Consider the following 26817-nt stretch of genomic DNA (forward strand, 5'->3'; position numbering starts at 1 on the left):
GAACACGAGGGTTATGTAGTTCAGCCTTGACGGCCTACATCCATGGAGGAATCCCTTAAAGGTTACATCTTTTTTGTAGAAGAGTGTAGTATAATAATATGTGTTATAATGAACCCTAACATGAGTATATATAGGTGACTAAATCCTAAACTACCCGTACAAACATAACTAGGGCTATTACAATAAGCTAATATGTCTACTGTATCTCTAACAGGAATAAAGTCCCTCCCTCTCACGAGCTCAGGATTCAAAAAGCCAATTTTCGAATAAAGTCTTTGCTCACTCTCTTAGAAAACCCATTTTCATTTTGTTCAAGTGTTCAACCATCCTCCAAACAAAATGAGAACTCTTAGAATATTCTCTCTCTCGGAGCTCATCTCATCTCCAACGATAGGTTGAGGCGCGGTGGTCGGCGATCCTATCCCCGACGACGACTAGCCGTTGATAGTCAGAGCCCTCTCCTCCGCCCCTTTGTCCGATTACAGGTCTCTCTCTCTCTGTTTGTTTCCCGAGAAAAAAAAATTGAATTTGGAAATTACCTAGTAGAACTTTGCAAAGAATTTTTGGTATTCTCTCTTGTTTTCTCTCTCTCATTCTCTCCATTGATATTTCTCTTCCTTGCCAATAATATAATTTGGGGCTAGGGCTTGGGTACTTTGGAAATGGAATTACATACCTGTCCTTTGGAATCTGAAGTATGGGTTGGATGTATGAGGTTTAAACATATTATCTGAACTACCTGTTCTTTATAGTTCGAGTTGAAAATGACTTTCTCGGAAAAGACGATTCTGGTTACCGAAGGAGCCGGTTTCATTGGCTCTCACACTGTGGTTCAGCTTCTCAATGAAGGCTTTAGGGTTTCGATCATCGACAATCTTGATAATTTCGTCACCGAAGCTGTTGATAGGGTTCGTGATTTGTTCGGCCCTAAGCGTTCTCAGAATCTTAAATTCCACCTGGTATTCATTTTGTGTGTGTGTGTGTAAATTTCTGTTTTGTTTTGTTACCGAGAAAATGAGGGAAAAGAAGGTTAGAAATTAGAGATTCTTGAATATCTTGAGCAATGCTGGTTTTAATTTTCGGGAGATTTGTATATATATATATTTTTTTTTAATTTTTTTTAACAGTTTCTTGGCAACCATATGGTGGCGTTTTGAGGTTTTGTGGCTTTTGGTTACATTACGTGTTGGTTTGATTGCAGGGTGACCTTAGGAATAAGGACTTGGAGAAGCTCTTTTCTCAAACACAGTATGTTTAATTTCAATTACATTAGCAGTGCTATGATTTTCCACTGTTTTCATTCAATTTTACTGTTAACTATTTTTTTGCGGAAACAAACAGAATTATAAACTTTTTCAGAATTGGCTTAATTTTGCGCCGTTGGCTTTGTTTGAGACAGATTTGATGCTTTGAACCATTTTGCTGGCCTAAAAGCTGTTGGGGAGAGTGTTGCAAACCCTCGCCGTTATTTTGATTGGCACTATTAATCTTTATGAGGTTTTGGCAAAATATGATTGCAAAAAGGTGTGTCCGCAATTTAATTTCTTGAACTCATTTGATTTTGTTTTTGAATCTTGCGCTTGTAACAAATGGTTTGGAAGTGAATCAACAATAATCTATGTCTTAAAGAATTTTTGGCTGTTGAGTTATGCATTAAACGTTCATTTTAGTCATATTTGATTTTGCAAAATCTTTGATTCCAGTATATTTCTTTTCAAATCATAATTGCATAAACTATGATTTGTATATGTAGCTGTATATTTGTGGAAGCAATATTGTTGTTTTTGGTGTCTTACTGCTAAATTGAAGTTTTTATGTTCGATATCTAATTCTTTTGTCGCCACAGGCCTTGTAAATCACCCACCTTTGTAACTATTGAATCATTAAAAATGTCTAATTATTTGTTTGTCGAAAGTAGTTATAGCATTCAAGTTCCAGTTGAATCTTCAACAGAGAATTGTTTAAGGAATGTGAACCATTTTTTTTTATTGATTACATCACATGTTGGCATGCTCTGCCCACTATTGACACAAGTAATGTTATCCTGTGGCCAAATAGATGGTTTTCTCATCTTCTGCAACAGTTTATGGTCAACCTGAAAAAATGCGGTGTGTTGAGGATTTCGAATTGAAAGCTATGAATCCTTATGGAAGGACCAAGGTATGTATCACTGGGTGCTTAATAATGTTTATTTTGGGCATACCACACATAGGATCCGTCTTTGAAGTTGGCTAATCCCACTTGCTGTTTCTTGTGTTCATAGGAGTGCAGTTTCTTTTCTTTCCTGACTTTTAATATATTCTATATTTATAGCTTTTCCTTGAAGAAATTGCTCGAGATATTCAGAAGGTGAAGCCAGATTGGAAAATTATATGACTCAGTTACTTCAATCCTGTTGGGTCTCATGAGAGTGGTAGAATTGGTGAAGATCCAAAGGACATCCCAAACAATCTCTTGCCATAAATACAGCAAGTAGCTTTTGGCAGATTGCTTGAGCTTAATGTGAATGGTCATGATTATCCCACGAAGGATGGTAGTGCTGTATGTTCTTTTCTGTGTAAATATTTTTGAGTAGTAGTTGATAGGAATTTCCCTAGTTTCAGTAATATCCATTAGTCCCATCTCATGGACCTTTTTGACACAGACTATGTCTAGTTTTGTATTCCACTTATAATCCTTTATAACCATGGCAGTAGTATTTGACTTTCTGTCATTACATAAAATTCGATGAAATTGACAATTTTTTTGCGCTTACAAAATATCAAATGTTTTTGTGTTAAACAGGTCCGAGACTACATCCATGTCATGGACTTAGCTGATGGTCACATTGCTGCTCTTCGGAAGCTTTTTACTAAGAGGACATAGGTGATCATTCTTCCTTGCATACAAATTTATATGTCAATGAATTTTCTGTCACCTGTTAACAGTTTATTAGGCATTTAGTTAACACACTCATGCTTTTATCATGGGATTTCTATGAAAATCTTGTTTTAGCCATATTTTACAAACACATGGCATTAACAAGCTGTTTTTATCCAATGCAACTCAAGTCTCAGGGTGATTTCAATTCTGAAATAAAAAGATCTTCACTAGTAGCTAGTAGGTTATGGTTTTAAATTTTGGGTCTTCAAAAATAAAAATAATATTCTATATATATCATGTTGCCTGAAAGATGATGCATTTAAGTTCAGCAACAAAATGACACTCTGCACAGTGATAAATGGGTAAAACAGTGGGTATCTTTCTTCCTCACAACTCACAAGCAAGATGGAGATTGAGATCGCAATAGAGACAAGTGAAGGCATATGATTCGCTATTGATTGATAAAATCATTTTTTTGATAACATAATGTCACCTTGAACACACTGTGAGTGATAAGATGGACCAATTTCAATTTGTTGGTATATCTTGAGCAAAAGTTGTAAGGTCATATGAGTTAGCAATAGTAAAACAGATTTTGACTGTTGATATAAAGCCTTAGTCCCAAGACATTGGAGTAGTCTATAGATCCTCAACAAGACTGAAACTCTAACATTGAAATATTTTTTTATGCAGGCTTTTCTGTTGGATTTAGTACTCTTTTCCGGTTGAGGACAACTTAAGGTGTCTCCCTCATTGAAGATTTTTTAAAATTTTTAATCCAACTTTAGATTAAACAGAATTGGGTAAAGCTCAGGAATTGGGTAATTTTAATTTTTTTTTTTTTTTTTTGGCCTTTTGGATTGGTATTGTGTAGGGCTTTGTGAGTTCTTACAATGAGTTATTTCCCTGCCTCTTCGCTACACTATCTCCACCCAACCTTTGCCTTCATACCTCTATATTGTAGTAATATATTAATTGTTGTGTTATTTTGTTTATGCATGTGTTGGTTGCTTTAATTCAATTTTCATTTGCATCTGCTTTCTTGCCTCACATTCTTTGCTTCCAGATTATCAGCGGCTTTCTCATAGGTTGAATACATCAAAGCTTATTGAAAATAGTGGCGAGTTCCTAAACTTGATTGTATTTAATAATTTTGGAGAAACTCTAGTCTTGGTAACCTGCTACATGATGTGCCTTGTGAGTGGTGGCTATGTCAAGTTGTGTACCTATTTTGATGAAATTCACTATGAATTCTTATACTCAGCTCTGCTTTTCTGTTTTTGGCATAATGTTGCTTCTTGGATTTTCTTTTCTCTGCCATTCTTTTTCCTCTTATTATAAAGTTTTTCAACCAATGGATTGGCAGAATATTTCCAAAATAAACTGGTGGACACAATACATTTTATGTAGATTCTAAATTTAAAAGACAGTGTTGAAAAGGATACCTTCTTCCGCAAGCTTCCAAATTTAGCAGAGCAGCTTCCTCATCCAATTGTCCTAAAAAAGGTGTGACATGGAAATTCTAATGTTATATATCTACTTGAAATGTCTTTGAATGCCAGCTTATGTTTTTGTTTTCTTGTTTCTACAGTTAGTTCCATTATTAGCTTCTACACTTGAATTTGGTTCAGCTGCTGCCCTTGCTTTGGTTGCCTTGTTGAAAATGGGTTCTTGGCTTTCGACAGAAGAATTCAGTTCCAAGGTCATGCGCTTTCAGTACCTTTACAATATCCTTATATTCAGATGTTAATTTTTGTCTTATAATGATCTGGGTTGATTGATATCTATCCATATAATGCATAGAGCTCTAGTTGCTAGTTCAGCCAGTTTGATGGCTCTATATGAACTAGCGGTTTTTGCGCTGCCTTAGGAATAAGATCTATGTATGTGCAAAGGAGAATTTTTTTTTTTTGTTGATAAGTAATAAGATTATATAAATCTGAAAAAATGAGCCACCCAAGTATACAGGAAATATATTGGTTTGACAATTAGTACATTGGACTTGATGTATTTGGTTGTAGTATGTGGCTTTTGTGCATGATTGTGGTTTTTTTTTTTTTTTTTTAAGAAAATCTTATTTTGAGGGTCAAAAGACCCTTAAATAACCTTATTTATCAAGGGTTGTACATGTAGATCTTTTAACCCTTGGTAAATAAGGTTATTTAAGGGTCTCTTGACCCTTAAAATAAGATTAGAGCACTTGTTTGAGGGCCATGAAGGCCTTCAAAATTTCTTTTTTGACGGTATAAGTTTCGAAGGTTATTAAGGGTCGATTTTACTCTTAAAATAATTTTTCTCGATGTTTTTCAATACCTTTTTCAAGGATTTTGACCCTTGAAAAAAGTTAGCTTTGTTGTAGTGAATCTGGCAACATGTCCTGCAGAGTTGCAAGCTCTCCTAATCCATACAAAAGAAATAGCATGAAAAACTTGGAATAAGAAAGAATATTGGAGATAGCAGCACTAATGGACCAGTCAGGGGCAATACTTTTGTCCATTAGGGGGTCAAAACAGCACTCCGCATCATCCTCGAAGATAGCGTGGCTCCAACACTCTTTTTGCCATCTCCACAGCCCGAGGTAGAGCCTCAGCCTCAGCTTGTTCGGGGGGCGGGGTTTGAGTTTTTTGGTTATTCTAGCCCTGATAATTTGTGATAACAAGCGATTGGGTTTTGAAAACCACTATTGAATCAAGTTGTTACGTTCTCTCTACGTCAAGTAACCAACATTTATTAATGACTTTTGGTAAATTACATAAACTTTGAATTTTTAAAATTATATAACAAGTGTTGGGTTTTGAAAACTACTATTGAATCAAGTGGTTGTGTTCTCTCTGCATCAAGTAGCCAACATTTATTAATAACTGATAAATTACATAAAATTTGACTTTTTTAAATTATATATTATATAATAAGCGTTGGGTTTTGAAAACCACTATTGAATCAAGTAGCTATGTTCTCTCTATGCCAAGTAGCCAACATTTATTAATAACTTTTGATAAATTACATAAACTTTGACTTTTTTAAATTATATATTATACAAGTACTGGGTTTTGAAAACTACTATTGAATCAAGTTGCTATGTTCTCTCTACGCCAAGTAGCCAACATTTATTAATGACTTTTGATAAATTAAATAAACTTTGAATTTTTTAAATTATATATTATATAACAAGTGTTGGGTTTTGAAAACTACTATTGAATCAAGTTGCTACGTTCTCTCTACGCCAAGTAACCAACATTTATTAATGACTTTGATAAATTACATAAACTTTGACTTTAAAATTATATATTCTATAACAAGCGTTGGGTATTGAAAACCACTATTGAATCAAGTTGCTACGTTCTCTCTACACCAAGTATCCAACACTTATTAATGACTTTGATAAATTACATAAACTTTGAATTTTTAAAATTATATATTATATAACACGCGATGGGTTTTGAAAACCACTATTGAATCAAGTTGCTACATTCTCTCTATACCAAGTAGCCAACATTTATTAATGACTTTGATAAATTATATAATTTCGATGCAAGTTGGTTCTTAGATTTCCTTTAGAATGAAAGTAGCTATGAAGCCCCTTTCTTACAGTTTGGGTTAGCTTCATATTAAACTATAATTTTGGAAGAAGACCATGAATCTATATTTTGCTCTGTAACCCACCAACTCAATGGGAAAAGGTAATGGGTTTTGGGGTATGAACAAACGGAAAGAAAGAATCCTACATTCTGTTATCAGCAAGCTGTGATAGGGGGGCCTTTAGTCTACCATATTTGTATTTAAAGAAACAAAATTTTCCATGGCAAACAAATCAAGTATTAAAAAAATATTTTCCAGTCCGTCAGATGAGAGATTAAAGTTCATGTAGCTATCAAAGGAAGGTTCATTTTTGTACCATATCAAATATTTTTCGTTCAGATGAGAATTTCTCTAGTGTACTAGGTTTGTTGTTAAAATTGCATAATTATAATATTGTTTTATATAAATTGAGAATGTATTATTAAAATTTAAAATGACTTATTTTTTAAATAAATCATAATTAATTGACTAATTTAAACATATTCAAGAATATTTAAAAAATGCACACCCCAACTCCATGGAACACATATTAACATGTGACTTTAAGTTTAAATTATTATATAAGTTTAGAATTATAACATTGTTTTTTGTTTCCAAATGTAAGTATAATGCCTATATTATTGAAACTTGAATTTTAAAGTAATCTATAGAATATTTATCATTTTTATTGCTTTTTTAAGGCCCATATCTCTAATTTCTAAAGCCTACTTTGTTTGTATTTTTTAGCCCAAAACTAAAGATTTTAGCCTAAATAGAAAAAAAAAAAAAAAATTCATACTTTTCAACCCAAAAATTAAGAATCAATTTAATAATAAAAAATCTTAATTTTTGTGTGTATATATATATATATATATATATATATATATATATATTTATATTTTGTGCATGATTGTGGTTTTTAAAAAAATAAATAAATAAAATCTTATTTTTAGGTCAAGTGATCTCTTAAATAACATTTTACATCTTTTAAATCTCGGTAAAAGGTTATTTAAGGATCTCTTGACCATCATGATAAGATTAGAGCACTTGTTTTGAGGGATAGGAAGGCCTTCAAAATTTCATTTTCGATGGTATATGTTTCAAAGATTATCAGGACTCTGTGTGGGTGTGGTTATCCGAGATAGCAGGGGCTTGGTGATTGCTGCAGGTAGCAAAGTCTTAAATGGAGCTTTTGCTGCAGATGTCACGGAAACACTTGCTGTAGAGGAAGGAATCCGCTTGGCAAAGGAGTTGGAGCTTCTCCAAGTGATTATCGAGTCCGATTCAGTCGTGGTGGTTGAAGCCATTAGTGTAGGCAATTGTAATGGAGGGCTGGGTCCGATCATTCAAGGTTCTCTAGAGCTGCTGCGTTCCTTTAAGAGCTGGAAAGTGAGGCACCTGAAAAGGGAATACAACAAGGCAGCACATGTTTTGGCACAAGCTGCTAAGGCAACTGGAACATCTCAACAGTGGAGAGGTTTAGAGCCCCCAATGATCCAGAGGGTTCTTCTAGTGGATAGGGCTAAATGCTAAATTTGTTTTTGTATTCCATGTATCTGCCTCTCTTTGGGCCTCTGTTGTAAGCCAATTTCAGGTTAATGAAATATCCAAGTTCAGTTTCAAAAAAAAAAAAAAAAAAAAGATTATCAGCACTCTTAAAATAATTTTTTTCAAGGTTTTTTATTACTTTTTTTTAAGGATTTTGACCCTTGAAAAAAAGTTAGATTTGTTGTAGTGTCAGGTCGAAATTCAGTTGGATCCACCCACACACTTGGATCTCGAAGGAGTTTTGGAAAATTAACAAGGAGTCGTGTGCCTGTTGGGAAGTTATTGCCAGCCAAAGTACAGTTTTCCAAGGACTCATGCGGCACTAAGAGTGGTGCAGCAGGATATAAACGCATTGTTTCTTTGAGGATAGCTTGGAGATACTCCAGGTTTTTCACATCTGATTCCTGCACTTGCCTTTCTCTACCAACTTGGACATCTAATTCTTGTTGAGCTTTCTTTAGATCTTCACGGTTATTGAGAAGTAAAGAGAGAGCCCATGTCAATGTTATTGTTGTCATATCTGTGGCGGCTAAGATAAGACCCTACAATGCAAAAGTAATGTAAATGGAATGTGGCGAATTGACGTGATCCTAACTCCACAATAAGATAAGAGTAAATCAATTTTGCTATTTTCAGTAACATGTCGTAGACAATTTCGTCTTGGTGAATGACTTATTTGAAATACTAATATTGGATCACCAATTTTGAATCGACTAACCGATTTTGGGCCACGACATATGACAAAGGATTTCTTAAAGGAGTGTTCAAAAATCAAAATAGCTCTACTACCCAACACCTCCCCCTCCCCACCCAAGAAAAAAAAAAAAACTTCGTTTGCCTATGCGTATTTGATATTTAGCTTCAAATGAGAAAATATTCTTATACACTCGTTAATATATACTACTATATAGTACTTATAATTTCACACATGTTGTCCACATGATTTTATACACGTCCACACTTAATAATGAAATGCATAATATGTACAAACAACGTACACTAATGACTGTATAATAAGCCCTGTTTGATATTTAGCAATTTTTAAGTAGTGTTTATTGTATGCATGAATTAATATGGTTATAAAAAAACAAAGGGGTCAAAAAAAAAAGCTCTTACCAAAGATGTAGCTTTGACGATTGTATCAGCATCATAACTAGAAATCTCATCCTCATCAGTGACAATGGATAACAATGCATCCATAAAATCTTGGTTTTCCTTCATCCCACCACACAATTTCCTCTGCTTATGTTCTTCTAGCCAACCTCCAACCATATGATCCAATTCTTTGGCTGCCTTCTTCATAGCTTTCCCATATCCTCCCACGTCCAACCATCTTAGATAAGGTAGTGCATCTGACACCACAAATGTCCCACTCAAATGGAAAAAATCTCTCAATGCCTTTCGACAATTATCATTCCCTTCATTCTCATCCTTGGTCGTAGCCCCACCAAATCTCTTCCCTACAACCATCCTGTATACCATATTTAGTGTTGTATACCCAAACCATCTTTCCATATCCACAAACTTCTTGTTTTTCTTGCCCAATTGTTCAAATATCTCTTTTAGAGAATCATTTACCTCCGCCTCTCTAATGTGTTTGAGCGTCTCAAGGCGATGATTTGAGAGAACTTCTAGCATGGTCATTTTTCTCATTTGGCGCCAATATGGACCATAAGGGCTAAACCCAAACATGGCATAGTTGTAGCCCAATAGTTATAGACCTAGAGCTTTTGGACGGTTGGCAAAGGCTTAGTCATTAGTGGTAAAACATTCTTTAGCTATCTCCCAACTGCTTACTACTAGAGTTCGATGCACACCCAACCAAATAGTGAAGATTGGTCCATACTTGTCGGCCATGTTACCCAAGGTAATATGGGGTGGTTGTGACCCTCCTAATAGGCGGGGGTAGGGCTGTAAATGAATCAAGCCGATTATAAACAATTCAGGCTTAGCTCGATAAAAAACTTGTTTGTGTTTGTTTGTTTATAAATAAGCCAAGTTTGAGCCTTAGTCTTAGGCTCGTTTAATAAACAAATTAAGCTCAAGCAAAAAAAAATTGTTCACAAACAAGCTTATGAGCTATTAGGCTTGATACACAACAATTCAAGCATAGACTTATTTATAAATTCATATGTGCTAGCTAAATATATTCATTACACATATCTTAATAATGATATTGCCAACATGGGATCACTACCTATATTACCTTAATTTTTCCTTCCTTTAAACTGATCAAGAACCACTTTAGACTGTGGTTACATTCAAAAATAAATAAATAATTAAGTAGACCACATATGATCCTTCCCTATCAATCATCTAAAGTAAAGTTATGAAACATGTTAATATTTTCTCATTAATAATAGTTACAAATAGATATTTTTCTAGTCCTTCACCATCTAACGTGAGTATAAAAATTGTATTTTAAACAATTGTTGAACCTGTGGACAAGGAATGATGAATGAATGAATTTAATTATGTAAATTATTAATTTGAATAATGGCTAATCATAAGTAGGACTAGATGCATGATAAAATGAGTATACTATTTTTTTTTCTTTTTTCCTAATTTTAGAGATTTAAGCATTTAATAATGTAATTTTTTTAGATCTTAAGCTCAAAGACTTGACTGAGCTCGAGTTTGAGCTTGATATTAAGCTTGAGTTTGGCTTGACTAATTAATCAAACCAAGCCAAGTTCAAGCTTTTTAGCTTTCTCATGAGCTCAAACTCAAGCACTATTTTTAGGCTTGTCACAAGCTCAAGCTTTTGATTTTTCCTAACGAGCTAAGCTTGAACATACACTACTCGACAAAACTTGGTTCGTTTACAGCCTTAGGTGGAGGTGGCCTATCAAAGGCCATGCACTGCCAACTTCTAGTGGAACTTCCATTTTCCTATCAGATTTTTGAACTCTTCCTGATATCCATAAGTATAAAAGAAAGAATAGAAATAGGAAAAAGGCTAAGATGCTGGCCATAGAACTAATAGAAGATAGAAGCTGTGAAGGAATATTGTAAGAGAAGGAAGAGAGAATATTTGCTATTTATGGACCCTAGACTATGGCAAAGGTGTTCTCATAATGTGACATTTCTTAGTTCTTTAACATAAGTTTAAGCACACACCAACCATGAAGTTAGCGGGTACTCCCAAAGCAATGCTCCCCCCTCCCACATGAGGATTGGGCCCACCTCTCATGTGAGAGGAGAGAGCATTGCTTGGGGAGTACCCAATAAATTTCCTACGCCAACCTCACGTTCAATTATGTAATATGTAGCATATACCAGCTCCATTTGAGTGAGGCTTTATTTAAGGGTTGTGTTTAGTTTATACACTAGTGTTTAGTTTATTAAAACACTAACGTTTACCCTTTATTTATTATACAATAAACTGTAACTCAGAACTTGCCATATTTTCCCTAATTGAAAAGAACAATCTTGAAGGTAAGAGAAAATAGACGGGTATTAACATACCATATAATAAAATAATCCTAAAATTGTAGATGCCAGCGTCAATTGATTCATATTTATTAAAAATTTTAATGAATTACATAGTCTTCTTTTAATTTGTGAGAATTTCATATTAGACTTTGTATTTTAAAAGTTGCTATTGAATCAAGTCGATCATTACAATCTCCCTACGCCAAGTAGCTAACATTTATTAAAGACTTTGATAAACTATATAATTTTCTTATAGTTTGGTTTAGCTTCAAATTAAACTATAAATATTTTAAAATTATTATATACAATATAATAAAAATTGAATCATAAAAATTTGTGATTGTACCAAGTGGCTATATTCTCTCTACTTCAACTGGCTAACCTTTTTATTAGACTTTTCTAAATTATATAATTTCCTTATAGTTTGGAGTAGTTTCAAATTAAACCTTGAATTTTATATTTTTCAATTAAAATCATTAATCATACACCATATAAGAAAAGTTTTGTCCTAAAACCCACGGTTTAGGCAAGTGACTACTTATTCCCTTATACCAAGTAGCTAAACCTTTATTAAATACTTGTGTAGTTAAATTATAAGATATTAAATACTTTTCAAATCAAAACCATTTAAATTTCAAATAAATTCAATTCATGCTCTCAATGAGATATTATTACTTAAAAGTAGTACAAATTATCATAAATTGTGACTAAAAGTATCACTTAGACAATAACATATTTAGTTATTGTCACCATAACAATCATAATTAAATTCATATTATATGATAGGCTAAGAATGTATTGACCCCTTGTGATGAATAAACCAATTAATTAGTCAAATTGATTAATTAATCAGATTGACATACAATATGCATGGTAGCACAAACAAATCACCTATTAAACTAAGTATGCAGCAGTAATTAAATTGACACGATGATTTGTTTACGAATGGGGAAAACCTACACGGCAAAAACTCCACTGGGTGATTTTAAGGTCACCACTCCCGATAATCCACTATTATCAAAATAAAAGGTTACAAGGAATCTCAATACCTTATACCAACCTACAGTTAAACTCTTACCCCAATACCTAATTAGACTTGTTCTGTAGTGACAATTTCTCCTTTTCAATGCACAACTCCTAATACGTGACTAACCAATTGCGCAGATTCCAGTACGCGACCTGATCACCAACTTGAGAAGAATGTTGGCTGCAAAGTTCTTTAGTTCATCACACGATGAAGATCATGAGGTTGCTTGGTCACAAAATCTTACGGTGTACAAACACAACAGCTTCTTCAAGAAAAAGAAGAACTAGGACAAACTAGGTTTCCAGTTACACTTTTCTTCACACTTGTGGAATTGTGCTCTTGTGCAACTGTGTGTTACCTTTTACGGCCCTTAAAATAATCCTTATATATGTTTAGATTTGTGAGAAAAGAAAGCCCAAACATACATTCACGGATTAGATGAAAATTAGCTTTGAAAAATTGAACTTCATAAATCTCGACAAATACCCTATTTATCGAGCAGGTGTCGAGCCTCGGGCTGAAACATTTCTCTTAAATCTCGATAGATACTAGCTGTCGAGTTAGCTGTCGAGATTTAATGAGCAACACTTCTTCACTTGATTCTTGGACAAATTTGCATGGTTTTAACACATGAACTTTTTCTTGAAGCATTAAACACATCCTAAATCTATCCAATTATAAATAAAATACATTTTGTCAAAAGATTAGCCAATTATATAAAATGTTGACATATGTTCCTAACATGAATCACATATGTCCTAACAATCTCCCCCTTTGGCAATTTGTGATAAAACCACAACAAATAAATGAACATATGAGATAAGTCATAAATCACTCAACTCATACTTACTTGTTGAATACAATAAAATCTATCCTAACATAAACTCTTGAAAAACTTTGTAAGAAGAGAGTTTATGGCAAGTAGACTTTGACAACCTGTATTTTTGAAACACTTTAAACAAAACTCATTAAGGCATCTTAATGTGAAACAAAAATATAAGATTGCATACAAGAAATAAGAAACATGTGTATTAAGAAAGAAAAGAAACAACACATGTAAAGATAGGTGAAAGAATTGTAATAACAACCTCAAATGTATATATATCAACAAGTACAAGGTTTGCTATCACAACATGATCACAAGATCTAAGGTACAAGAACAATGTATCTAAAATAGAGAGAAAAGAAAAAGACACATAAAATCTTCACTACATCCCTTAAACTATGAACACTCCTCTAACAAAAATCTCCTATACTAACCCTCCCCCTACGAATATGACTACTCTCATATCCAAAACAATTTTCCCTTTTTGTCATAAGTGACAAAGGATAAGTATATCAAGTAGACATCTCATCAGCACTGGAAGAGCTAGTATCATCATCCTCATCAGCATCAAAAGCATCAGTATCACCATCATCGTCCTCATCCTCAGATGCCGGTAGAGAAGGAGAAGAAGCAGCAATGTAACCACCTATGGCAACCTAGTGTCGTGTGATATGACCAACACGGGTGTTCACCTGACACAACTCATTACTGAGAGTATTGAGGCGAGCATCCATGCGCACAAGTTGTGTATGGAGCTGTAGAAGCTAGAGGAATCATCGTCCCGGGCCGACTCAAACGTAGCTGCGCCTCGCTCCGTTTAACGGTAGCAACGTCTATGACAGACATGACATGAAAGTGGTCAGAAAGGGGAAAGGGAACAGAAAAATGGCGTAAAATCCTCGTAATAGCTGAAGGGAAGATAAGCTTATCACGAGTCACTGTATCCCTATACACATATATGAGTGAGAGAATAAAATGAGAAGGAAAATCTATAGTAAGATGCTCTAAGAGGGAAAGCAAAAATCAAGCACAAGGCTCTATAATAGAATTATAATCAGATAAAGGATGCAAAACAAAAGTCATAACCAGGTTCATAAACCTAGGACCTTTAGTAAAGGCCGTACAAGAAGTGAACTGACGATCGCCCCAATTAGAGGGACACTCACAAAAAGAAGATATGAGCTCATCTTTAGACACGGTCTTAAGATGATCACAACCATGGTAGTTAGGATGCGCTACCCTGTGGACATGGAGCACATCGGATACAATATCCGAAGTGACCACGATGTGCATACCTCGAACGTGAGTAACAAAGAGAGGTACTGAATAATCAAATTCATGCATGTTGGAGTAGAACTCTTGTATAAGCATGGATGGACAAGTGATCGGAACATCACACAGTGACTCCCAACCTCTACTGTGTATAACAGTGGGTAGGTCAGTGTTGGAGAAGCCCGACAAAATGACTTGGTGTTCTGAATGAATGCCTCGTCTAGAAAAGTTCTCTGAAAAGTCCTGTCCAGCTTTATCATTATGGAACCGAACATGTGAGGGAGTAGAATCAGAAGAAGTGGATGCCCCAGAACGAAGAGGGTTCCGAGACGTAATAGATTTACGTTTAGGTGCCATGATGCAACTAACGTAAACAAGAGAGAGAGAGGGAGAGAAAGAGACATGCAGAAAAGCACCAATCACAATCAATATATAAGAATATAGATAATGTAAGGTACGTATGCATGAAAATGCATGAGCATGTGATATGCAATAGTAAAAACATCATGGGTTCAACCCAATCCTACCAACACACAATTATTTCAACAGAGTAAACATACATCTACAATGCATGAAACATTGTTATGATGCAAATGAGATGCAATGCATGATGATTTAGAACCATTTTTACAAAGCCCATGCCAAAAATTTCACAAAAACTCCATTAGTTTTGAAAAACCCTAAAGTTTATCAAAAATCCCAAAAGTAAGTTAAAAAATCATGTAAATGTATGATAAAGAGGGAGAAATCAATAGACCAGCTGAAGAAAAATTATCTTGAGGCCAAAAAACTCTTGGGAAAGAAGTATTAAGTGAGAAAAATGTGTTTTGGGAGGTGAAAAGACACAAAAGTATTGAGAGAGATCGAGAGAAGTGAGTCTTAAATTGCGCGGACCCTATATATAGAACCTCTTAAATCTTGACAGATCGAGAGGTGTCGAGAGGTGTCAAGGTTTAAATTTTGACAATCTATTGAGCAACTATCCAGAGGTGTCCACAGCAAAAACAGGCTCGATGGATCAAGGAGCTATCGAGAAGCTATCAAGATTGCAATAAAAAGAAGCTGTAGAGCTTGATAGATAGGCTAGGTATCAAAAGGTGTCGAGGAGTTGTCGAGATTGCTTAAAAACAGTTTTTCAAGAAGAGAAAAACATAGACATGAATGCAATCAAACAAATAACTCAACCAAGTATCCAAACAACATTTTAAGCTCTCAAAAATATCTCTTAACAAAAGAAAAAAAATGTTAAGCGCATAGATCCCAAAACACACACACACACTAAATATGTCTAACCAATTTTATATTTCAAAAACAAGTTAAGATAGTTTAGTAAGCATACATTAACACATGTATTACTTGTGATGGCCAAATCACATTATACCTGCACATGTATCAAAAGTAGCAAATAATATTGCGTGTTGTGTGTGAAAAACATTGCAAGATTGCATAAGTGTCTACATGTTATGACGATTTGAGATATAAGAAAATCAATTTAACTCACACACAATCATAACTATTTGATGGGGACTATCACCTTTGAGATACATCCTATAACTCCCACAACTCCTAGAATACACACTTGCAATCATATATAAAGCATTTTCATTATTTTTGCTTTTATTTTTCTTTGCATATTTTTCTTTTTAAGCAAACCATGCATTGCAATATAAGAGAGAGAAAAGAAATACCCAATTATTTTATGTATTTGACATTTCACTTTTACTATGACTAAGCATATAAATGTCATTTCATGATTGGTGGGTAACAGTGGTGAGTTTGTTATTTATGCATTTCTCTTAAGATTTTCTAGTCCTTCCCGTCAAAAAGAGTGATACGAGTGTTAAGTGCAAGAAATTACTTAATCTTACTCATCACAAACACGAGCAACAAAGCTCACTTACTTAGTTGTGCATAGAGATGCTCATCTAAGTTATAAAAGATACAAAATTTAGAAAATTTTGTTTCAATGGCCATCTAAGGTACACAAGTACCAATGTACACAAACATATACTATTTTTGTATTTTTTTTTTTTTTTCAATTTTGATTTTTTATTTTTATATGAAAAATAAAATAAACCAAAACTAAAAATGAAAACAAACAAAAACAAGTTAAACAAAACAATAAATAAAACTAGACTGATTCAAAATAATAAAGCAAAACACATAAGTAATACAAAACAAAAACACGAGGGGGAGAGAGAATAAGTGACAGAATCACTTGGAGCCCTTTTCCTTCCACACCTTGGAAGAACTTTTCCGTTTAGTGAACCCTTGATTCGGTGGTAAGTGAGAAGAGTTAAAACCATTTAAATTTGAAAGAAACATGAGGGTTTTGAGAAGATCTCCAAGAGGAGCAAAAGAGGATGGAAATTGACTTTGGTTTCCTGACGCGATCATGTTGTTGCTACTTGTAGCAATTAGGTCGAGTATGTGCAGCTGCACCACAGTGATGACAAAAATGCTGCTTTTTTTTTTTTTTTTTTCTTTTTCTTCTTCTACTTAGGCTTTTAAGAGTTTCCCTTCTTAGCCCTAGGGTTCTTAATCTCTTTCTTATCAAGTTTAGGGGATGCTTCTAAGATAGATTTACCATTGTCTACGTTCTCACTAGCTAATTTATTCTTAACATTATTGTTATTAGTTTCAACATTATTAGCAAGAGGAACAAAAACAGTAGTACTAGTAGAAGTAATACTAGGAGAGGAGAAATCATACCCTAAACCGGTTTGATCAGAAGCAGATTTCTGAAGACTGAGCATCTCATCGAGCTTAGTGCTTGAAGTCCTTTCCAATTGAGTTTTGACTTGGAATAGTTTTGTCTCAAACTTCTTGGTCTTCTTAGTCAAGAAATTATTCTCAAATCTCAGTGCTCCAATAGTTTAATTGGCTTCATTAAACTTTGTAGATATTTCTTCTCGCTCAAGCTCCACATCACTGAGCTTCTTGGTGGCCAACCTATACAACTTCTCTTGCTTTTTAGAGACTTTGTATAATTTTGCATAGGCTGTGTGGATGTCATCTAGCTCATCCATCTTTTCAAACTTAGAATCCAACAATTCCTCTTCTTCATTCACATCTTCAACAATCCTTTCAACAGAATTTACAGTGGTAGTAAAGGCATTTAAGATTCCATTATCCTCATTATTGGAGTCATCCTTAAGCTCAGTGTCACTCAACATAGCAGGAAGTGCCTTGCTCTTCCCGATGGTTTTGAGATATGTAGGGCACTCTTGTTTCATATGACCTAAACCTTGACACCCAAAGCACTTTGGTTCTGAGGGTATAGTGTACTAACCGCCATCCCTAGCATCCTTCTTCCCTTTGTCTTGACTTTTGAATTGCGAAGAATTGGATTGCTTTCGGTCCTTGTCAAATCCTTTCACGTTGGCATTCTTCATAAACTTCTTGAACTGCCTTGTGATATAGGATCTCATCTTAGAATCTTCATCGTCTCAAAACTCATCAGTGTCATTGCTCTTGGCTTTCAAAGACATGCTCTTGCTTTTGATTGATTTCCCTATCCTTGTCAAACCCAACTCATAGGTCTGCAAATTTCCAACCAGCTCAGTCAAAGGAATTTTGTCAATGTCCTTTGATTCCTTAATGGCAATAATCTTGGCATGGAATCTCTTGGGTAGAGATCTGAGTACCTTTCTCACAATCTTAGGTTCATGAATGGTTTCCCCAAAATTAAAAGCTGAGTTTACAATGTCTTTGAGCTTGGCATAGAACTCATCGAACGACTCATCCTCCTCCATCTTTATCTCTTCAAAACTTGTAGTGAGCTTCTGAAACTTTGAATCCTTGACAACCTTGATTCCTTCATAGGTTGTCTAAAGAATAGTCCATACTTCTTTAGCAATTTCAGTAGAGGATATTTTCTTGAATTCCTCATTTGTGACTGAACTGAATAAAGCATTCAATACCCTAGTGTTGAAGTTTGCTGCCTTGATCTTAGCATCATCCCAGTCGACCAGCGCTTCCGTAGGCATGGTCCAGCCTATCTCCACAACTTGCCACACTTTTTCATCTAAAGACTACAAGAAAGCTCTCATGCGTACTTTCCAGTATGTATAGTTAGTGTCATCAAATAAAGGAGGTATAATAAGAGATTGTCTTCTATCCATGACAAACAGGGGTTAATGGATCACACAGCAAAGATTAAACCTAATCAAAGTATGCCTACTCTGATACCGCTTGATAGGCCAAGAATGTATTGACCCCTTGTGATGAATAAACCAATTAATTAGCCAAGTTGATTAATTAATCAGATTAACATATAATATGTGTGGTAGCACAAACAAATCACCAATTAAACTAATTATGCAGCAGAAATTAAATTGACACGGTAATTTGTTTATGAATAGGTAAAACCTACATGGCAAAATCCACACCGGGTGATTTTAAGGTCACCACTCCCGAGAATCTACTATTATTAAAACAAGCAGTTACAAGTAAAGGAATCTCAATACCTTATACTAACTTACAGTTGAACCCTTACCCCAATACCCAATTGGACTTATTCTATAGTGACAATCTCTCATTTTCAATGCACGGCTCGAAGTACGTAACTAACCAATTGTGCGGATCCCAGTACACGACTTGATCACCAACTTAAGAAGAATGTTGACTATAAAGTTCTTCAATTCATCACACAATGAAAATCATGAAGTTGCTTGGTCATAAAACCCTATGGTGTATAAACACAATAGCTTCTTCAAGAGAAAGAAGAATTAGGGCAAACTAGGTTTCTGGTTACACTTTTCTTCATACTTGTGGAATTGTGCTCTTATGCAATTGTGCATAACTTTTTACGCCCCTTAAATATAATCCTTATATATGTTTAGGTTGTGAGAAAAGAAAGCCCAAACATACATTTACGGATTGGATGAAAATCAGCTTTGAAAAACTAAACTTCATAAATCTCGATAGATACGCTATCTGTCGAGTAGCTATTGAGCCTTGGGCTGAAACAGCTCTCTTAAACCTCGATAGATACTAGCTGTCGAGATTTAATGAATAACACTTCTTCACTTGATTCTTGGATAGACTTGCATGACTTTAACACTTGAACTTGAAACCTTGTTTCTTGAATCATTAAACATATCCTAGATCTACCCAATTACAAGTAAAGTGCGTTTTGTCAAAGGATTAGCCAATTACATAAAATGTTGACATATGTTCCTAACACGAATCACATATGTCCTAACATTATATAAAGTCAATGTGCATATCTTATAAAATACTAAATGGTGTCAAATATGTTGTGGTTGCATCAAATGGACACCCTAACTTTTTTTATTTTTTTATTTTCCGTTTATTCTCCTTTCATCATGTGACATAGTAGAAGTATATTGAGCCAGTTAAAAGTTCAATCTCTTATTTAATTTAAATTATATTATATAAATATTTTCTTTATTTACTATATGTTAAGTTATGATTTTTCTCATAACATTTGTATTGGCTTATTCCATGACAAAAAGATGTTGTAATTTCATTAATTTATTTTCTTGTATTTTTGTGGGATTTATTTGTATTGAGTTTAGTATTAAACGGTGGAGATTTGATCAAGACAGCTAAAAGTCACATAAGGAGAACATGCTAGAAGCTGAAGAGTCAAGTGCCAGCTATGGAAGTTGAAGAGTCATGTGCTAGCTGTACTAGTTGTTTTTGTGACTCAGGTGACCCGTGAGTGACCCGTGAATTTCACTGGTTAGATGATTTTTAAGTGTGACCTATTTGCCCATCACTTATACTATAAATACCCTCATTACCCACAAAAATGGTGAAGAGCCTATTAAGAGAAAAAACCCTAAGAGAGCTTTCTACAACACACCCAACTTATTAAAGAGAGAGCTACTCATTCTTAAAAAGAAATATTTGTAGTCTCTTCTCCTTCCCTCTCCCATTGTTCTACCTATTGAAAGGAGATTTATATCCAAACACAACCCACACCCCATTTAGAGTGTTGAGAGTGTTTTTGGAGCTTTGGGAAGCATTGGAAGATGCCAAGGATGGTAGATGCAATATGGAGCTTATTGCGGGATCCGGTAAAATAGAGAAGACAATGTTAGGCTTAACCTTGTTGGAGCAAGAAGCTTGGAGGGTTTAGGTGCATCGAGTAGATTAGGTTTGAAGGGTCTTTTGCTATTCATGTGTCTCAATTGATTTTCTAGTGGATCATTTTACTGCTTGGATGGTGGCGGAAAGGTTTTTTGCCGAGTTCTTTGGTTTCCTCTTCGATAACATGTGTCGGTGTTATCTTGCGTTTGCTTCTCTCTATCCCTTACTCTTTGCATTTAATTACTACTGTGTTGTGATTAAATTATGACTTTGAGTAGTTTGTTTATTTGAGTATAGCTTATATATACATATATTGTTTGAATATAAGCTTGTGCTAGTATTTTTGAAATTTGAGGTCTAAACATTCACTAGTGTTTTACACACCAAGTGAACTTTCACTATATATAAGATTCTTAAGTAAATCAGTTTTGACACCAGGATAATACTAATGTGAAATGACAATCTGAGTTTTAATTTTGCTTGCTTCTCAAATGGTTACGTTGGATTAGTCAGGGATTATGGTGGCAAAATAGTAGAGAAAGTGGGCAATATAGTCATGTAAATTAGACTCTCTTTTTTTTTTTTTTTTTTTTTTTTTAATAACGAGTAAATTAGACTAGGTAAAAGATTAACGTTTTTATTTTATAGCATTTGGCATAAAAATTTAAAATGACAACTTTTACTAGATTTTCTTAAGTTACTAGGTCTGGGGACAAATTGATGACCGTGCACAATTCATCAAGTAAAGTTTGTAGCATGTGGAGTTTAGTAATTAGTTTTAGCAAATTATTGTCTTAGAGCCCGTTTGGGATTTGATGCAAGTTTCAGTTTATTTGAGTTTTTAACTTCTCTTTTATACTATTCATGAGTCATATTGTACTATTCAACTAGTTTTTAACTTTTTTTGCTAAAAGGAACAAGGTGGATTTTTTTTTTTGGCAAAGCCCATATTTTATTGCTAAAGCATAAAAGTTCATCACAAAAGCCTAATTGGCAATGGCAAATAGCCATTGAAGTTTACTAAAAAGCCCCATTTGGGGGGGGGGGGGGGGGGAGGGGTGTTTACAAATCAACAATCAGATAGAGCTTCATACATTTGGGGAGGGGTAGGGGATTCAAGTTGATTGTTTTGTCTTTTTTGAGATAGTTACAGTAAGTTGCTGAGTTGAATTCATAAGTTTCTTGGTGATTCAAGCTGAGTTTGTAAGTAAAGAACCAAACAATACCATTGAGTTACAAGGTTTGTGGTCTTATAAGTATGTTTCATAAGCACAACGTTATCGTGTTTAAGTGTGACTAATTTGTTAGATTCTAAAAGTTTAGAATGATTCGCAAATCGTGAACACAAAATTGTCTAGATATAGATTCCAAAGTCTATAAGTATGATTAGACAATGCTCAAGGTGCTGCAAGTCAGAATACAAGAACAAAGAAGTTGCAAGTTCAAGAAATTTGAAACATGCCATGTTTAACCGATCGAGACTATGGTTTGACCGATCGAGATGCATTTTTGTAGAGTTTAATTAAAGCCCATCAACCCATTAAGTGATTAGGGTTTCAAATCTTATTCTCCTAGTATTTAAAGAAAACCCTAAGACACGTTTTAAGGTGGTTTTTTGGAGAGAGAGAAGAGTGCTTCTTGTGCCTCCTATTGTAGATCTAGAGTTTCTATACTCAAAACTCTCTAAAATCTTCTACCAACAATATTTTTTGAAGAAATTCAAGATCTGGTGTTGTAGAAGTTGCTGCCATCATTAGTCATCAATGGTGCTAAAGATTTAAACCTTCAATGGTGGTCTTGGAGTCACAAACTGGAGAGTTTGTGTTGATGATCTAAATCTTTAAGTGGAGCTCTCAGAATCACAAACAGGGGTGTTTATGCACAACAAATTCAGATAGAAAAGTCCATGGATTCGAAACTGCGTGTGGTCAAGTGAGTAAGTACTACGAGAAGTAACATTAGATTTAGGGAAAAGTCTATTGTAAAACTTCAATTCTATATAGTGAATTTGTGTCTTAAGGATTGTTTAGGTTAAATCATCCCCAAGTTTTTTACCTTGAAACTGGACGGTTTCATTGGTTTTCTTGAATCATTATATTGCTTGTCTTATTGACTTTTCCGTACTTAGTGATATGATTATTTGTCTTTAACCTAGATCTGCATAATAAACCTAAGTAAATATTATCCTATAAATATTATCCTATAAATAAAAATTGTACTATGTTAATGCGTATGTTACGTTAAGTTTAATTATTATATTAGCTTAGAATTGTAGCATTTTTTTTTTTCCAAATATAAGTATAATGTCCATATTATTGAAACTTGAGTTTTAAAGTAATCTTTTGAATATTTATCACTTTTATTATTTTTTAGGGCTTATAACTATTCTTATTTTTTTTTTAAAAAAAGGGCTTATAACTCCTATTTCTAATGCCTATTTTGTTTGTAGTTTTTAGCCCTAAACTAAATATTTTAGCCCAAATAGAATAAAATTTCATACTTTTTAACCTAAAAATTAAGAAAATAAAAATAAAAATTTGAGCCTAAAACTAAAAAAGCAACCTACAAAAAGAATCAATTTAAGTCACAATTAATCTAAAATGAACTAAATAGAGTGAAGTGGACCAATTGGACACATGTAGACCAAGTGGACCGAATTGTACTGAACTGAACCAAATTGATTGAACTTGACCGAAGTACTATATTGATGTAGCTCAAAAATAGGAGTGTAATAATAATAAATGGTATGCTTTTAACTTTTAGATATTATATAGATTCTAATGTCTGTTTGTATATTAAAACTGATTGAATTGTAGATGTAGTTGAGTTTTCTTTCTGTCAACAATAAATGAGTTTGTGTACAGATAAGTGTTCAAGCTTCTATAAGTGAGTTTCTAATTGTGTTCAAATAAGTTTCCAACTTGCTCATAAATATGAAAAAAAAAAATTCAAACCTGTACCTGCAGACTTGGGTGAATGGTGTCAACCCATGAAAATAAATCAATTCTAGGTTGATATAGCGTCTCGCAACTTCATTGTCTATAGAGAACAAATTTTGACATGACAAAAAATTTTATTATTTTTATATATATGATAAGATTTAAACTTGTAACAGGTTGTAGCTAGCAAACAAATGCTTCCCAAAATGAGATAAGATTCTAACTCCAAATCACCTACTCTAATATCACAATAAATTATTGATTATTCCAAAAATTTAAATTGTTACGAAATAATAAACTTAATCATTTAACTAACATTCTAACTAATTTGTTTTAACTTAAGAATAATATTTAAAACTTTGACAGAACTGTTTTAGCTAAAGAAAACAAATATATTTATAGTGATCTATATGGAGAAAACACACAACTTTATAGTACAACTCATAATATCAAAGTTTTTTGCTTATTATTTTCATATTACATATGAATTGATACTGTTTATCATACAACATCATTCAAGTTATGCATATGCTTGAGCCGCAAGGCGAGGAGTAAGATTGACTTCTAATGGGGTGGCTTTTAGGTTGGTAAGTCCAACTTTCTCAGTCATGTCCACAGGTTCATCAGATGGGGTTGCAATTTCGAAAGCATGCAACAAAGTAGCTAATGTGAGTTGTGTAACTTGTAGAGCAAATGAAATCCCAGGGCACATTCTTCTACCGCTGCCAAATGGTATCAACTCAAAATGTTGGCCCTTAACATCAACATCCTTGTGAGTTGTAAGGAATCTTTCAGGTCGAAATTCAGTCGGATCCACCCACACACTTGGGTCTTGATGGAGTTTTGGAACATTAACAAGGAGTCGTGTACCTGATGGGATGTTATAGCCAGCCAAAGTACAGTCTTCCAAAGACTCATGTGGCACTAAGAGTGGTGCAGCAGGATATAAACGCATTGTTTCTTTGAGGATAGCTTGGAGATACTCCAAATTTTTCACATCTGATTCCTTCACTTGCCTTTCTCTACCAACTTGGATATCTAATTCTTGTTGAGCTTTCTGTAGAGTTTCACGGTTATTGAGAAGTAAAGAGAGAGCCCAGATCAATGTTACTGTTGTGGTGTCTGTGGCTGCTAAGATAAGGCCCTGCAAAAGTAATATAATTGGATTGTAGGGAATTAATAAATAGCCTACAGAAGTAAAGAGAGGACCCAAATTTTTCTACGTTGATGCTGTAAAGTTAAAATATAACTCAACTGAATTTCGCAGTAATAACAATTACTAAAAAAAATAATTCAAAAGTTTCAAAACATGATCCTAACTCCACATCCACAAAGACAAGAGGTAATCAATTGTTCAATTTTAATTTATTTTTTAAGGATCCAAAATGTCGTCCTAACCTTCGACAATTTTGTCTTCTTGGGCGCTTTGGTGAATGATTTATTTAAAATTTTGATCTTGGACCAAAGATTTTGAATGGACTCATCGATCATTTATCAAATAGCTAAAGAAAAAGAAAGAAAAATCCAAAATTTTATTGTTTCTTTCAAATCTTGGGACATCACATATGAGTTATGTATTCAAAGTAGCTACTACTTTGCCCAAAAAAAAAGGGCTACATTTGTCAATGCATATCTTTTTTTTCTTTTTTTTTTGATATTGTCAATGCATATATGATGTTAGAGATTGTTCACACAATCATTAATATATATACCCATTATCCATAATTTTTTATATACATCAACACGTAACATATGAATACGTAATATGTGTTTTAACGATATACATAAATTAATGAGTGTGTCATGAACAATATCTTATCCAGCATTTAGCAAGGTTTCTAGTAGTGTATAATATATATAGAATTAATATGGTTATTAAAAAAAAAAGGTAAAAAAAAAAAAAAAAAAAAAAAAAACCCTTACCAGGCATGTAGCTTTGATGATTGTATCCGCGTCATAACTAGAAATTTCATTCTCGTCAGTGACCGTGGATAACAAAACATCCATAAAATCATGGCGTTCCTTCATCCCGCCAAACAGTTTCCTCTGCTTATGTTCTTGTAGCCATTCTCCAACCATTCGATCCAATTCTTTAGCTGTCTTCTTCATAGCTTTCTCATACCCTCCTATGTCCAACCACCTTAGATAAGGTAGTGCATCGGCTACTACAAATGTCCCAGTCAAATCAAAAAACTCCCTCAGCGCCTTTCGACATTGATCATTCCCTTCATTCTCATACTTGGTCGTAGCCCCACCAAATCGCTTCCCTACAACCATCCTAGATACCATATTTAGTGTTGTGTACCCAAACCATCTTTCCATTTCCACAAATACCTTGTTTTTCTTGCCCAATAGCTCAAATATCTCTTTAATAGAATCATTTACCTCGGCCTCTCTAATGTGTTTGAGCATCTCAAGGCGGTGATTTGAGAGGACTTCCAGCATGGCCATCTTTCTCACTTGGCGCCAATAGGGACCATAAGGGCTAAACCCAAACATGGCATAGTTGTAGCCCAATAATTCTAGAGCTAGAGCTTTTGGACGACTGGCAAAGGCTTTGTCATTAGTGGTAAAACATTCTTTAACTATCTCCCAACTGCTTACTACTAGAGTTCGATGCACACCTAACCAGATAGTGAAGATTGGTCCATACTTGTCAGCCATGTTACCCAAGGTAATATGGGGTGGCTGTGACCCTCCTAGTAGGTGGAGGTGGCCAATCAAAGGCCATGCACTGCTAGCTTCCGGTGGAACTTTCCTTCTACTATCAGATTTTTGAACTCTTCTTGATATCCATGAGTATGAAAGAAAGAAGAGAAATAGGGAAAAGGCGAAAATGCTGGCTATAGAACTCATAGAAGATTGAAGCTGTTAAGGAATATTGTAAGAGAAGGAAGAGCATATGTTTGCTATTTATGGTCTCTTGGCTGCAGCGAAGGGGTTTTTATAACGTGGAATTTCTTATTTCTTTAACATTTGTTTAGGTACACATCAACCTAAGTGGAATTTAGTGTAATGTGACATATACCATCATCATTTGAGTGAGGCTTAATTTATGCATTGTGTTTAGTTTACACATGCTAGTGTTTAGTTTATAAAACACTAATGTTTACCCTTAATTTATTATGACAAACTATAACTAAAAAGTTAAAACCTTCAACCAGGAATTTGAGAGTTAAGAGTTAGGAGAGTGGCTTTGTTTAGCTGTGTGCAATAGCTCTAGTCTCCGACTGCTGCTTAACCACTGAAGGTTTTTTTTTTTTTTTTGGTTGTTAATACCTATCATACCA

At 34.2% G+C, this 26817-nt stretch overlaps 2 protein-coding genes and 2 pseudogenes across 2 annotated transcripts; 2 read left to right on the forward strand and 2 right to left on the reverse strand.

Moving 5' to 3' along the window:
• The first annotated feature begins 491 nt into the window (after positions 1-491).
• LOC126702620 (bifunctional UDP-glucose 4-epimerase and UDP-xylose 4-epimerase 1-like) lies at positions 492-4872 on the forward strand (annotated as a pseudogene).
• Positions 4873-7515: 2643 nt separating this feature from the next.
• LOC126704044 (uncharacterized) lies at positions 7516-7953 on the forward strand. Its single transcript, XM_050403085.1, has one exon. It carries the CDS (start codon positions 7516-7518, stop codon positions 7951-7953), a length of 438 nt encoding a protein of 145 aa, XP_050259042.1.
• LOC126704045 (demethylepipodophyllotoxin synthase-like) lies at positions 7950-10946 on the reverse strand (annotated as a pseudogene).
• A 12952-nt stretch (positions 10947-23898) lies between these two features.
• On the reverse strand, positions 23899-26441 carry LOC126703181 (cytochrome P450 CYP82D47-like). The gene is made up of 2 exons (XM_050402112.1): positions 25451-26441; positions 23899-24671 (listed from the first exon to the last, which is right to left on the reverse strand). Exons 1-2 carry the CDS (start codon positions 26381-26383, stop codon positions 24048-24050), a joined length of 1557 nt encoding a protein of 518 aa, XP_050258069.1. The 5' UTR covers positions 26384-26441; the 3' UTR covers positions 23899-24047.
• Between the last annotated feature and the right edge of the window lie 376 nt (positions 26442-26817).

Source organism: Quercus robur, chromosome 10, assembly GCF_932294415.1.
Source record: "Quercus robur chromosome 10, dhQueRobu3.1, whole genome shotgun sequence".
NCBI classification, from domain to species: Eukaryota; Viridiplantae; Streptophyta; class Magnoliopsida; order Fagales; family Fagaceae; genus Quercus; species Quercus robur.

Excerpts from the sequence above, each read along its gene's own strand:
- LOC126704044 (XM_050403085.1), top strand. The coding sequence starts at position 7,516 with ATGTTTCAAAGATTATCAGGACTCTGTGTGGGTGTGGTTATCCGAGAT.
- LOC126703181 (XM_050402112.1), bottom strand. The coding sequence starts at position 26,383 with ATGAGTTCTATAGCCAGCATTTTCGCCTTTTCCCTATTTCTCTTCTTT. Across the intron at positions 24,672-25,450 it reads TCATCAAAGCTACATGCCTG|GGCCTTATCTTAGCAGCCAC; the intron begins GTAAGGGTTTTT and ends TTACTTTTGCAG.